Source organism: Carcharhinus amblyrhynchos, chromosome 1 (genome assembly GCF_965287045.1).
Source record: "Carcharhinus amblyrhynchos chromosome 1, sCarAmb.v2.hapA, whole genome shotgun sequence".
NCBI lineage: Eukaryota > Metazoa > Chordata > Chondrichthyes > Carcharhiniformes > Carcharhinidae > Carcharhinus > Carcharhinus amblyrhynchos.
The window spans coordinates 115,068,261-115,082,770 of NC_137324.1; the positions used below are offsets into that span (position 1 = coordinate 115,068,261).

The window sequence follows — 14,510 nt, forward strand, 5'->3', positions numbered from 1 at the left end:
CGTTTTTTAAAATATTCATTCTTTGGGTTTGGGTGCCACTGGGAAGGTCAACATTTATTGCTCATTCCTAATTGCCCTTGAGTCACCTACAACTGAGTGCCTTGCTCCATTCTAAAGACTACTTAAAAGTCAACCATACTGAAGGACAAACAAAGTAAGGATGCAGATTTATTTTCCTTAAGGACATGTGTGAACCAGATGGTTTTTTAACGACAATCTGATAGTTTCACGATGATCAATGGGACTAATGTTCCACTCCAGCTTAATTAGTTGAATTAAATTCTTTCGTTGCTGTGATTGGATTTGAACTTGTATATCTCCAGAGTCTCTGAAACACTACTCGAGTAATATTCCCGCTCAGCTGCTGCTGCTGCTCATTTAGAATGAAACTATTTGGCCTCATTTTACCAGCTATTTTGTTTTTAACTGAAGTCTGCGGGACTATCAGACCTGCAAAACTCAGGTCCTATTACAACTGGGTGAGGAGGAGTGAGTTGGTTCCCCTTCAATTCAGCCCCCTTAGGTGTTCGTAACAAGATTTTAAAACCTTTTTTCCTCATAAATGCTTTTTCCAATTTAAATGCATTTATTTGTTGATTGGTTTCCTTGTGTCAAAGAAAATATTTAACAGAAAATACAATAATGTTCTTTGCATGTCTTTGGTACATAGGTTGTTAAATGCACTGCAGCCTCACGGCTCCAGGGACCCGAGGTTCAATTCTAGCCTCGGGTGACTGTGTGGAATTTGCACGTTCTCCCCGTGCCTATGTGGGTTTCCTCCGGGTGCTCCGATTTCCTCCCATAGCCCAAAGATGTGCGGGTTAGGTTGATTGGCCATGATAAATTGACCTTGGTGACAGGGGGATTAAGAGGGTAGATCTGTGGAGTTGTGGGAATAGGCCCTGGGTGGGATTGTTGTCGGTGCTGGCTTGATGGGCTAAATTGCCTCCTCCTGCAGTGGAGAGATTCTGTGAATGTTGTGGCTGTTTGAATTTAGGTGGTTTCCTGTAGAATTCTGGAGTTGACTTTGTTCAGGTCTGCACCTTTGTGGGCGCGTGTGTGTATATTCCACTCTGGTTGTCAGTTTTAATAAATTTGGTTAAATAAACCAATATAAGCTAATTATGATTTAAGATTTTGGGAGCTGATGCTGTAGAAGCTTGGCAAGTTGTTTCAGTTCTGTTGTAGAAAAGGTGCACTGCAGCAATGGAACATAGATGGTAGTGAATGTGGAAGTTGAGGCTTGTGAATGAGGTGTCAATCAAGGGGACTGTGTGGCCCTGGAGAGTGTTGAGTTTCTTGCAATTGCACTCATTCAGGGACAAACAAAGGATATGTGTGCATGGGTATCATTGTAAACGAGAAGCATACACTGCACAAGTGAAGTCCCTAATTTTTATAATTTTGTTGTATGCAGCCTATTTGGTCACACCTAATAGATTGCATCCTTGCTTTCATCAGTCTGAAAAACTAAGGTGGGATTTTCCAACCCTTCCTACCAGTGGATCATCCATGTGTGCCAAAGTGGACTCCTCCCATGGGTTCTTTGGCAGTGGGATGGGGGGCGTCATGCAAATTGCCATTGACTTTGGCGGAACATGAAGAAGTGTGTGGGGAGGCGGGGGGGGGTGCGGAGTTCTGGAAGGTTCTGACCCTCGTGTTCTTGGATTCTGAAAGATTTTATCAAACGTGAAAGAAATGGAAGATGTGCAAAAACATTTGAATGCTACAAGTAAAAATTCACAACTAATGAAGCTGGAAATAAGTTGAGCAAGTGGGTCATATAAATTGCATATTTATGAAATTCACTGATTTCCTCTGTCTATTTATGCTGTAAACTATGTTGGCAAATGTAACCAATCTGCTTTGATGTTGTCATTATTTTTAAAAATACATCTAATTGCTTGTATGTAGACAGCAACCCTTCCAGATGTCCTTAATGATGTGAGCTGATGTTGTGGTGGTTTGGAAGGTTTGAGATAAACGTATCCCATTGAATAACTATTATTTTACCATCACCCATTCTGATGCCCAAATTAATTATTATTTGGCTTTGGAATCATTCCAGGGTGGAGGATTCAGATATCAACTTTAGGTATTATTTAATTGCACATTAATTAATATTTGCCCTGAAATTATATCACAGAAATAGTATCATCCAAACATTTATCTGCTTATTTTAAATTCCTCTGTCCACTCTTTTACTGGACTTGATTCCCTGATACCTTCAATCATTTAATGTTTCTGGTAGCATATTGGAGAGAACTTTCAGGTGAAATGAGGCAATTTTGAAGTCATTTCCGGATAAATAAAGTTTTTTTTTCCAATTTGTAAATTGTGTGGTTAAAATAAATGTTGATGCAAAATTTGGCTGCTGTATTGACTTGATTTTATATTAAATGCTGTTGTGTGCTTAAGTGGCATATCTGATTCGATAACCATTTTGTTCTATTAAGTTTTTGTATATGTTTATTTGCTTGTAGCGTTCTACAGTGTACTGAAAATGTTCTTGCCGGCGACACTGCTCGAGGCCATCAGTGTTCTGTTTGTAACATCTCCTTCAGCTCTGAGTCAAGGTTTTGTATTGAATCACATTTGCCCATTTTATAACCCGTTCAATTGTTTCAGTTTTCCACGGCGGGTTGCTTTTCAATCTTGGCTGCTTGCATGCAAATTAAAACCCAAAATACAAAAAGTAACACCTGTCCAGCTTCTACCCTACCCTGATTGGGCAAAGCATGATGGAAGTCAGAGACTGCTGCTGTGAAGCATGTATTAACCTGGTCTGCATGCAATAGAAAGACGCTACGTTCTTATCACATTGTGGTTCTTACCAAATCTCTACCGCAGTTTTGAGCAGCATAAGGAAGCCTGCAAAGGGGATGCCAGGTTTGTTTGCAAGGCTGATAGCTGTGGGAAAAGATTCAAAAGCAAAGATGCCTTGAAGAAACACAAGGAGAATGTGCACGCAGGTAAGATCACTGACTAAAGGAGAGAATGATCTAAACTCTCTGACTTGTGGTAATATTGATAGGTTAGAGGATATACAAAAATGTACAGCTTGATTTTGAGATTTTTGCTTGTGCTTATAAAGGAGTATATTACAATCACTTGATTGTAGTTTACGTTCAAGGATTCAACCTGACAATGTAGTTTTTTATTTGTGACTTCAACCCCATGCATTGCGGGATATGGAGAAGTATGTCCTCCATCCTGGGATGCTTTTGTTGCACACTCCTGGATTTGGTCTGTTTATTTTTAGGGTGAATTTCAGAGTAGTGTCAGTGTTAAGACAAACACATGTGTATACAAGGCAACCTTCTGCTGATTACCACTGACCACCCTCCCTCAGCTGATGGATGAGTGCTCCTCCATGTCAAAGAAGCATTGAGGGTAAAAAGGGCACAAACTTAACTCTGGGTCCAGTATCCATCAGTAAGGGTGGCTCATTACACCTCTTGATTGAACTGGCCGAATCTGAAGGACAAACTCGTCCTGCGGCAGCTATCTAGAGAATCAGCATGAGGAAAGAATTGACTTAAATTTCACCTGTACCAATCTATCTGTCTCCAATACATCTATCTAGAATCATAGAAAAACTATAGCACAAATAGGCCCTTTGGCCCACAAGTTGCACCGATCTTATCTCTACCTACTAGGCTTACCTATAACCCTCAATCCTGTTAAGTCCCATTTACTCATCCAGAAGTTTCTTAAAAGACCCTATCGAATTTGCCGCCACCACCACCGTCAGCCGATTCCACTCACACACCACCCTCTGAGTGAAGAACTTACCCCTGACACCTCCTCTGCACCTACTCCCCAGCACCTTAAAACTGTGTCCTCTTGTGGCAGCTATTTCAGCCCTGGGAAAAAGCCTCTGAGAATCCACCTGATCAATACCTCTCATCATCTTATACACTTCTATCAGGTCCCCTCTCATCCTTCATCTCTCCAAGGAGAAAAGACTGAACTCTCTCAACCTATTTTCTTGAGGCATGCCACCCAATCCAGGCGACATCCTTCTAAAACTCCTCTGCACCCTTTCAATGGCTTCCATTTCCTTTCTGTAATGAGGTGACCAGAACTGAGCACAATACTCCAAGTGGATCTGACCAGGGTCCTATACAGCGGCAGCATCATCTCCCGACTCCTAAACTCAATTCCTCACTGTGACAATATTGGTAAGAGTGACCACAACACAGTCTTGGAGGGGGAGGCTGGAATTTTACCCTTCACCTGCTCCAGAAGCGGGGCAGGCTCACAAAACAGCATTCTTCTTTGGCCTCGAGCGGGATCTAATGAGCCTTGGGCGGGTGAGGCGGTAAAATTCCGGCATGTATCTCAACTTCTGAGGACACCCTGCTGTGTGGCACCATCATTGTATTAAATGAGAGATTCACAACAGATCTAACAGCTTAATATTGGACATCCATAATGCACTATGGGCCATCAGCTCTACAGAATGATATTTACCACCATTTATAATCTCACTGACCATCATTTCCTTCACTCATTATCATTGAGGGAGGGGACCAAACTTGATTTGATTAAGAATGCGGAAAAGCCTGCTAGCACAGGCACCCCTAAGAATGAGATGCCAACCTCATGAAGCTACAGTACAGGTCTACATGCGAGCTAAACAGGGGAAGCAGCAATTTATAAACAGAGCTAAGTGACCCCACAAGCAATGAATCAGATCAAATCTCTGCAGTCCTGCTACATCCAGTTGTGAATGGCGGTGGACAATTATACTACTAATGGTAGGAGCAGGTACCACGAACATGCCATCCTCAATGTTGGCAGAGCTGCAAAAAAGAAGGCCGAAGTACTTGGAACCATTTTCAGTCAGAGCACTGAGAGGCTAATCCATCTTAACCTCCGGTTATCACCACTATTTCAGAAGCCAGTCTTTAGACAATTCCATTCACTGCATGTGATATCAAGAATTGGTGAGTGTACTGAATAAAGCAAATATTATGGGCTGCAACAACAACATCCCAGGTATAATTCTAAAAATTTGCGGTCTAGAATTATCTGCGCCTTTAGCCAAACTGTTCCAGTAGAGCTGCAAACATATATCTACCTGACAAAATGAAAAATAATCCAAGTCTGTCCTGTTGACAGTTTGGGAAATTACCATAATCCGTATACTCTCATCAGATCACCAGATTGATGGTAGTGTTGACAAATGGTAATAATTTACCAATAACCTGTTTGCTTTTGCTCGGTTTGGGTTCTGTCTGGGCCACTGGGCTCCAGACCTCATTACAGCCTTGGTTCAAGCAGAGCAGAGCCCTAGAGATCGGGATACTGCCCTTTCCATCAAGGCAGTGTTTCAGAGAGTGTGACAGCCGAGAGCTGTAGTAGAACGAAAATTACTTGGAATTGGAGGAGTGGGAGGGGATAAGATGGGTTGCTTTTTGGAAGCCAATCATCTCGATCCTTGGACATTACTTTAGGAGTTTGTCAGGGAAGTATCCTTAGCCTTCAGCTGCTTCATCATAAGATGATGATTGCAGTGTTCATTCCATTCACAACTACTCATAATGAAGTATCATTGCCTGCATGTTGCAAGACTTGGACTACATTCAAGGCTTGGGCTGATGAGCACCAAGTAACATTCACGCCATACAAGTGCCAGGCGGTATAAGCCTCTGATAATAGAGTCTAACCACCTCCCCATGACATCCAATTTATCGTTGCATCCCCCACCTCAGGTTTAGCATTGATTAGAAAGTTAACTGGACTGGCCACACAAATGCTGTGACTGCAAGAATAAGTCAGGTAGGAATTCTGTGGCAAGTGGCTTACCCCTTCATCAAAATCTATGCACCATCTACAAGACACACGTGACGCAATACTCTTCACTTGCCTGGATAATTGCAGCTCTAAAAACACTCATTTAGTTCGAGTATAATCCAGGAAAAAAAAAACCCACTTTATTGGTACCCCCTCCCCATCATGAACACCCACTCACTCCACCACTGGAATACTGTGTCCAAAATGTGTACCATCTGCAAACCAGGCAGCTGGTTTATGATGCTGAGAAATGGCAACAGCATAAGTTCAATTCCCATTCTAGTGGAAGGCTCTACCTCCTTAACCTTGCTCCTCAGCTAAGGTGTGGTGACCCTGGTTAAATCACCACCAGTCAGCTCTCCCTTCCAAGGGAAGAGCAGCCTTTGGTTATCTGCGACTATGGCGACTTTGCCTTTCACACAGCAGCAATTCATCAAGGCTTCTTTGTCAGCATCACTCAAACTCATGACCTTTGTAAACTAATAAGAAGGACCGCAGATGCCTGGTAACAACACCATCTGCAGGTTTCCCTCCAAGTTGCACACCATTTGACCTGGAATTTATCACTGTTGCTTTATCATTGATGGAATCCTGGTGCTTCCAATTTAGCAGTACTGTTAACTACTTGAGGTACACCTTCTCCACACAGACTGCAACCGGTCAAGAAGGCCTCTCACCACCATGTTCTCGAGGGCAATTTGGGATAGGAAATAAATGGTGGCCGCCTTGGCAATCTTATGAATGAATATGAAAATTATTATTATGTTTCCTGTGGGTCATAAAAAATCTAGAAAAAACACAAGTTTCCAAAATGGCCCAAAGTCATTGAAAAATAATGGATTCTATACTGAGAGGGATGGGACTTTTTTGATTTTGGGCAGAATTCCAACCTTTTGCAACATTTTTCAAGTGTCCATTTCCCCCTCTTCATAATCTTTGCTTGGCTTTGCATGTCCAAAGCCCAGTTAAGGTTTTGTTCTCCTCCTGTCTAATCTTGCCTATTGCTACTGTTAATTGGCTGTTTGGAGACTCAGAACAATAGCAATCATTGACCAAGGAGCCTGTCAATCAGATATGATCTACACACTGTATTGGCTGTTTTGCTTGCTGCCAGCATAGTAGCAGTAATAGGCCCAGTAGTCTGTGCCAGATTCCCCAGTCCTCTCTTATTTTGCATATCTTCTGTGTGGGAAGATGTTTTTATTAGTATCAGCTGCAGATTTTTATTATGGAAGTGGAGGACTCTGGACACCTTTTTCCCAGGACTGGAGCATGGTAAACAAGGTAAAACAGAGCAGAAATAAGCACTTGATGAAAGAGACAACATCAAAGGTGATACTGCATGACTATAGTTAAGACATGGAAAGTCATGGAATTTTATTTCACTAAAGGTGTGGGAACCATGTATTATGTAATCTCAGCTATTTGGATCTTGGCACTTGATAAAAATGATGTATGCACAATCTTGCACTTGTCCTGTTGCTTTCCAGTCATGTTTGGAACTTTCAAATTTGGTTGTACAGAACTTACGTATTGCCGAAAACAAATTTGTTGAAACTTTTGATCTTGCACTCATCAGGACTATCCTGTTAACTGTCAGTCACCATTAACTGGTGCATTCTCCATGACAACGCTTCTACTAATCAGAGCTCGCTTGCCAACCAATCAGCACTCTCTTCTGCAGTATAAAGTTATCATCTCCCCGACATTGGTATTCTTATGATTGTCCTGAATAGTGCAAGACAAAAAGTTTAGTCAAAATGTATTCTTTCAGTGATACTTTCAAATTTGTATATGTGGATCTTGGGACAGTATTTAGGGAATGTCTGTACAAGGTTAGTGTTTGCCTTCTATGATGTGTTGTGCTCTACAGCAATTAAATGATTTGTGCTATTGAAATACTTCATTGCTGCTACATGAAAATTATAGATCCTGGTGGGATTTCAGGAGATGCCAAGTTTGGTTATGAGCTTTTGCCAAACACAGCAAGTGGGTTGGCTATGTTTCTAATCAAAGAAGATTTCAGCTTTTGAATGAATAATAAGTCTCCTTTATTCATTACATTATGGACACATTTTCCACACCCACTTATCACAAGGAAGTTGTAAAGCATAGAAAAGTTGAGACTTACAAACAGAAATAAGTTTAAACCACTCCATGATTAAATTTTTTCCTAATTGCATGTAAAAGAGAAATGATTAAGTCATTTAAGGGGTATGATGTGGGGGAGGGCAGGGGAAGAAATGTTCTTATTTTCAAAGTGTAAAACGTCATTTAGCTCAATAACTCTGGAGGGAAGCTCGGTTGAGGGAGTGAATGCCATGCTGTGGTAGGTCTCATCACCAAGTGTGTTGGGCCAAGGATAGTGTTTCATACAAAAATAATAGTAAATGTCTCCTTCACACATCCTCAATCCAATCAGTTTCACAGGCAATAACTTGGAAGAATGTCACTTTTCCCTCAGTGGTTCCCCAAAGACTAGTTAGGTATCATGTATTGGTCAAACAGAGCAATAGAAATCACCTCAAAGGGCCGCCTTCTGCACTCCACAGTCAGGTTTCAGTGCTCCATTTTGATTCCTATTAGACTTAAACCTGGATTGTTTTAAATATGTGAAATGGAATCCTATCCTAAAAGAAATCCTGTTGGATATGAGAAGTGTCTTGAGGGATTCTGTTAGGTGATGGAAGACATAACTAAAAGTCTTAAAATGTTATAGAATACATCCCAAGTAACAATTTCAAAAAGTCTTTTGTTTTAAATCTCTTGTATGAGTCCAAGAAGTTAAAGTTATTAGTTACCAAAGTACCTAAAGTAACGCTAAACAGGGTCTCATTAGAAGTATGAGCTTCCGTTTGTTTTATGAAACTGGATCATGTCAAAATAATAAGATGGATTGTATCTCTGTACGTTTTAAAAGATGCCAGTGCAATAGGCATGGTGCGAAAGAAGACACTGGCTGACTGGAAATGGCTTACAACTCAGTAACCCAGTCCGAGGTTTCAGATGAATCCATAAACCCCAAGGGAAGTTGAATTATTACCAGGAATCTTTTACCACCCACCCAGCTTTTTTGACGTATGAAATTTCTTCTTAATTTCTGCTGCCTGATGATGTAACATGATCCAGGACATAGCAGAATCTTGAGTCAGTGAACAAAATGATGCAAGGCTTGGAACAGGAATCAAATCTATGGGGAGTATTTTTGGTCTAAAGTGTTGCATCCAGCTTTATCTGGTTTAAAAAATCAAAAAGTAGGAATAAATAACAAGTAGAAGAGACTGTTGACATTTTGATCTTCCTTTCATCTCAGCGCATCTATGAATAATAGTATGTTCAGGGAAATGTGCACCTGTGATAAATGGTCTTTTGGACCAGTCTAATAAAATAATCCAGATTTGTGTGAATCTGGTGAATTTTACTAGCTGGGTGTGTTTGTGTATTGATAGCTTCTGGAGGTTGGAGGATTAGCTCGTCTGCACTGTGGTTTTCCCATAGCAATGAATGGAGCGACCCACTCTGAGTGAAGAGAGTAAAACATTCTGCACTCATTAGCAAGGGTATAATGGAATATTGTCACACATCTTAGTTAGATTCAAGTGCATTTGTTATTGTGAAGGGATGGGTTACCACAATCGGTAGCAAAATGGATAAATGTGTCAACCGTTTGGCCTTTATAAGCAGGGGTGAGGAAGAAACTCTGCAATTTATGGGCAGATTCATTGGTGACTCAGTGTGTCCGGGGGACTTTGAAGAGAGCATTGAGGTTTTTGTGTCAATATTTAGGCCAATATTTATTGCCCATTCCCAACTGTCATCAAGAACAAAGAACAAAAACAAAGAACAACACAGCACGGGAAACAGGCCCTTCGGCCCAACGAGCCCGCGCCGCCGTCCCACTGTCTGTGACCTATTCATGATTTTACTCTACGCCTAATGTGCGAGGATCAGGGAGGTCCAATATAGGGACAATTTGTTACCCAATCAATCAGCCTAAAAGCACATCTTTGGGATGTGGGAGGAAACCGGAGCACCCGGAGGAAACCCACGCAACCACGGGGAGGACGTGCAAACTCCCACAGACACAGGCCCAAATCCATGTGTCCGCACAGCAACAGAGATAGTCTCTGAGCTGTCATGTTGCCCTCGAGATGGTCCAGTTTAAGCACACTAACGACATGAAGCAATAGGCAACTCCCGAAGCAACGTCCAAGAGCAGCCCACTACAACCTGCCGCATGCATGCCCCTTGCTGGTAGTGGTGAGCTGTTTTCTTGAACTGCTGAAGTCCTTGTGATGCATGTATACCCACAGAGCTGCTAGGCAGGGAGCTCCAGGACTTAGATCCAGCAACAGTGAAGGAATGGTGATACATTTCCAAGTTAGCCTAGTGTGTGAGCTGGAAGGAAACTTACAAGTGGTGTATTCACATACATCTGTTGCCTTTATCCTTCTAGTTGGTATTGACCACTGGGTTTAGAAGGAGCCTTGGTGAGTTGCTGTAGTGCATTTTGTAGATGGTAGATACTCCTGCCACTATGTGCCAATGCTGAAGGAAACGAATGTCGAAGATGATGGATGGGGGCTGATCAAGCAAGCTGCTTTGTTCAAGGTGGTGTTGAGCTTCTTGAGTATTGTTGGAGCTGCACTCGTCCAAATGAGTGAAAATATCCCATCACGTTCCTTTTGAAATCATGGACAAGCTCTGGGGAGTCATGAGGTGAGTTACTTGCCACAGAATTACCAGCATCTGACCTGCTCTTGTAGCCACAGTATTTATATGACTCATCCAGTTCAGTTTCTGGTCAATGATAATCCCCAGAATGATGATGGTAGGGGAATCAGCAATGGTACTGCTATAGAATGTCAAGGAGGGATGGTTAGTTTTTATCTTGCTGGAGATGGGCATTGCCTCGCACTAGTGTGATGTGATGGTAATGCGCCACTTAGGGCGGCATGGTAGCACAGTTGCTTCACAGCTACTTCACAGGATTCGATTCCTAGCTTGGGTCACTGTCTATATGGAGTTTGCACATTCTCTTCATGTCTGCGTGGGTTTCTCCGGGTGCTCTGGTTTCTTCCACAGTCCAACGATGTGTGGGTTAGGTTGATTGGCCGTGCTAAAATAAAATTCGCCCTTAGAGTCCTGATTTGCGTTGGTTAGAGGGATTAGTGGGTAAATGTGTAGAGATATGGGGGTAGGGCCTGGATGGGATTGTGGTCGGTGAAGACTCGATGGGCCGAATGGCCTCCTTCTGCACTGTAGGGTTTCTAGGATTCTAGCCCAAGCCTGAATTTTGTCCAGGTCTTGCTGCATACGGACACAGAATGCTTCGTATCTGACTAGATGTGAACAGTGCTGAACATTGTGCAACCATCAGTGAGCATTCTGACTTCTGGTCTTATGGTGGAGGCAAGGATGTAAATGAAACAACTGAAGATGGTTGGGCCTTGGATACTATCCCGAGCAATTCCTGGGTCTGAGATGATTGACCTCAAACAATCATAACCATCATACTTTGTGCTAGGTATGACTTCAGCTAGTGGAGAATTTCCCCTCCCTGGTACCCGTTGATTCCAGTTTTGGCTCCTTGGTACCGCACTCAGTCAAATGTCTTCTTGATGTTAAGGACAGTTACTTTCACCTCGCCTCTTGAGTTCAATTCTTTTTTTTTTGTCCATGCTTAGAGCAAGACTGTAATGTGGTCAGGTACTGAGTGGCCCTTGGTGAACCCAGACTGAGTGTCTGTGAGTACGTTATTGCTGAATAAGTGATGCTTGATAGAGCTGTCAATGACCCCTTGCATCACTTTGCTGACATTACTTATTTTCAAGATCGTCTCATTATTCTTTTGCTACCACTGAACCACCAGTGAGAGGGACCCCTTTAAAATAATTAAATCGTCCGTCCAATAGATTCTGGTCCTTTATGGTACAATGGACTTTGATAAGTAAGTTAGAGCTCCTGCATCTGGTTCCCTAACTTCACCATGGCACATTGCTCATTCTGAGAAGCAGATGATTTCTCATGGGGTGAAGCAAAAAGTGGCTTAGAGGGGGTGATGAAAGAGCTGCTTCTTTCCTGGGGAAGGTTTGGGGTGCAGAAGTAGCTGCACTAGGCTGAGGTCCCAGGGTTCAGAATCCTAAGGAAAGCTTGATTCATGTGGAGGTGGTCTCCTCTCCTGTGTTGCAGTTCATGGATTGGTTGGAGGAGTCTGCACTCCATGTATGCAACAATCTGCAGTAGGTTGTGAAAAAATGCAGCACATATTGTTAACTAGCAGTCCATTCTAACACCTTGGGGCTGTTTGGAGGCTCTGAGAGTGATTATTGCTTCTGGAATGGCAGCCAGGAATGTGTCCATGAATTTCCTTAAACAGCCTAGCTCTGGGCTTTCAGGCCTTGTTTGGGATTATTCAACCTGTTGCCGTGCAAACTATGCACCCATCTGAGCCAGCTTAAAAGCAGGGAGATTTTGGCATCAAAATCTATGCTGAAGTGTCCACTCTCCCTAAAGAAACTGACTTGATGATACTGTTAAGTGGGGAACATTTCTGTTAATTCAGTGTTTCAAAATACATTGTGAATTGAGGTTGGTGATCAGTTTGATTGGAAATTGCTTGCTGTCCTTTGAGTTTTTCCTTCTTGATGAAGCACCAAATCAGTAATGTAACATAATGTCATATATCACAGACTGAAGGATTTATTTTGGATAGGGAATTGGATAGGAATTTATATAGGGTTGTCCTAACAATATTGATGATTAGAAATAGCACCTTAAATTGCAACCCAGAAGTTCTATCAGTAATTCCTGTTTGGGATAGCCAGGGTGGGAAATGAATGTTAAATAAGACAGGGATCTTTTTTGCTTCTATCCCCCACTATGCATAAGCTATCGGTGTAATAGATTTTTTGCGTAATTTTGGAAAGCTCTGGGGTTGGACGTTTTGCAGACACTGAGGTTTCAGTAACAGTAGGAAGTTGTAGTTGCATATGTGTGTGTATACACACACAATATGGACAGCTGAGTATGAGTAGATCCAACAGCAGGCACCATACAGTAAATTATTTTTTGTTTCACCATTTTTTGTTCTCCTGTTTTGTCACTTTATATGGCTTTGCTATATTGAAAAGTGTAACCGTACTATCTTCAACCAAGAAACAGACTTGGCTGAAAATCTTAAATAGCTGTGCCGCCATCTTCATTGAATTAACTTCTGAAAGTCATTCCAGAGGGGTCTGCTCAGAATGTTTAGAAAACAAAGCTATAGGAAATGACTTTAAAATTGGAGCAATCTCAGTCTGAGATAGGAGAAGGCAGATAAAGTTACGTGGCAAACATTGGTGTAAGGCTACATCTGGGTGCACAGGGAGGAGTCCTCGGTCACAAATGGGAAATTTAGACCAGTTTGTAATAGACGGATCTCGAATGACCACATTTCTGAAATGAATTTCAGTAAGATTACTGTCTCAGCATGCTTCTCTCTCTCTCTCTCTCTCTCTCTCTCTCACTTTTCCACAACTCGTTTCCATTTACTCTCTCAACTTAACTCCATTTTTCATATTAACAGTTTTCTCAGAGACCTCTTCATTTCACTTTATAAGAAATATTAATGCACTGATTTTTATATCACAAGGCTGTCCATTCAAGCGCTCATAATTTCAGATGTTAAATTGATAGATTTGGGTTAAATTAGCTTTTGGCTCTGAGCAAATTTGCAGTCTGTTTTGCATCATTTCCAATTTTAATTGCATACTGATGAGCTAGGAGCCCATTGTGTGTTATCAACCTGGACCAATCCTGAACTTATTTACTGAGATTGTCAGACCATGCTTAAAACATGAATACAAAAGTAAAACACTCTGGATGTGACAATTTGAAATAAAAATAGCCTGGGAACAGTTGCTGACCTGCAATATTAATTTTTTTTTTACTCTGTAAGATGCTGTTTGACCAGGACTGAGTGAAGAATAGTGCAGGAAGGATATATTTGGTCCCCAGGCAAGCAATGAATTGTAGAATCCCTACAGTGCAGAAAGAGGTCCTTAGGCCCATCAAGTCTGCACCAATCACAATCTTACCCTCATATCCCTACATATTTTACCTGTAAATCCCTCTAACCTAAGCATCTTAAGACACTAAGGGGCAATTTTAGCATGGCCAATCAACCTAACCTGCACATCTTTGGACTGTGGGAGGAAACTGGAGCACCCGGAGGAAACCCACGCAGACACGAGTAGAATGTGCAAACTCCACACAGACAATGCCTTTTTTTAAAAAAACTCCTGCTTTTCCCAGTTGTGCTGCTGTGTATGCAATCCTGAATGGCTCAAGGTGCACGCAATTATCTATTGATGCAAGTGACTTGTATGATTCATAGGATTTAGAGCTTGATTGCACCTTTGGTGGTCTATTCGTTGAGGGTGTGCATCTGTTCTCTGGTCGTCGGGGGTTGGGATGAGCAGCAGAGGGATGTGAGAGAGGAGCTGTTCATCTATACTGGTCTCTGGAGGCCTTATAATGACAAGTGACCTCCTTGTCTCTGTGATGGCTGTGTGCCTGAGTCACTGCCAGCTTAAGGGAAAATTCACCATACTGTGATGGGCCTATTGCAATTTGTAGTTCAGTGTTAGATGTGGAGGGTCTGATTTTTAATAACGTAAATCTGAATTATTCAGAATACTAATTTCTAATACTGAATGAAAATG

General features: G+C 41.9%; 1 protein-coding gene across 3 annotated transcripts in view; it reads left to right on the forward strand.

Annotated features, from left to right (window-relative positions):
* Positions 1 to 14,510, forward strand: part of prdm5 (PR domain containing 5) — a 274,967-nt gene that overhangs the window by 53,042 nt on the left and 207,415 nt on the right. For all 3 annotated transcript variants that reach the window (XM_080199169.1, XM_080199189.1, XM_080199178.1), the window contains exons 6-7: positions 2,484 to 2,576; positions 2,851 to 2,972. In XM_080199169.1, the coding sequence (XP_080055295.1) occupies positions 2,484 to 2,576; positions 2,851 to 2,972 (215 nt within the window). The remainder of the gene's footprint in view (positions 1 to 2,483; positions 2,577 to 2,850; positions 2,973 to 14,510) is intronic.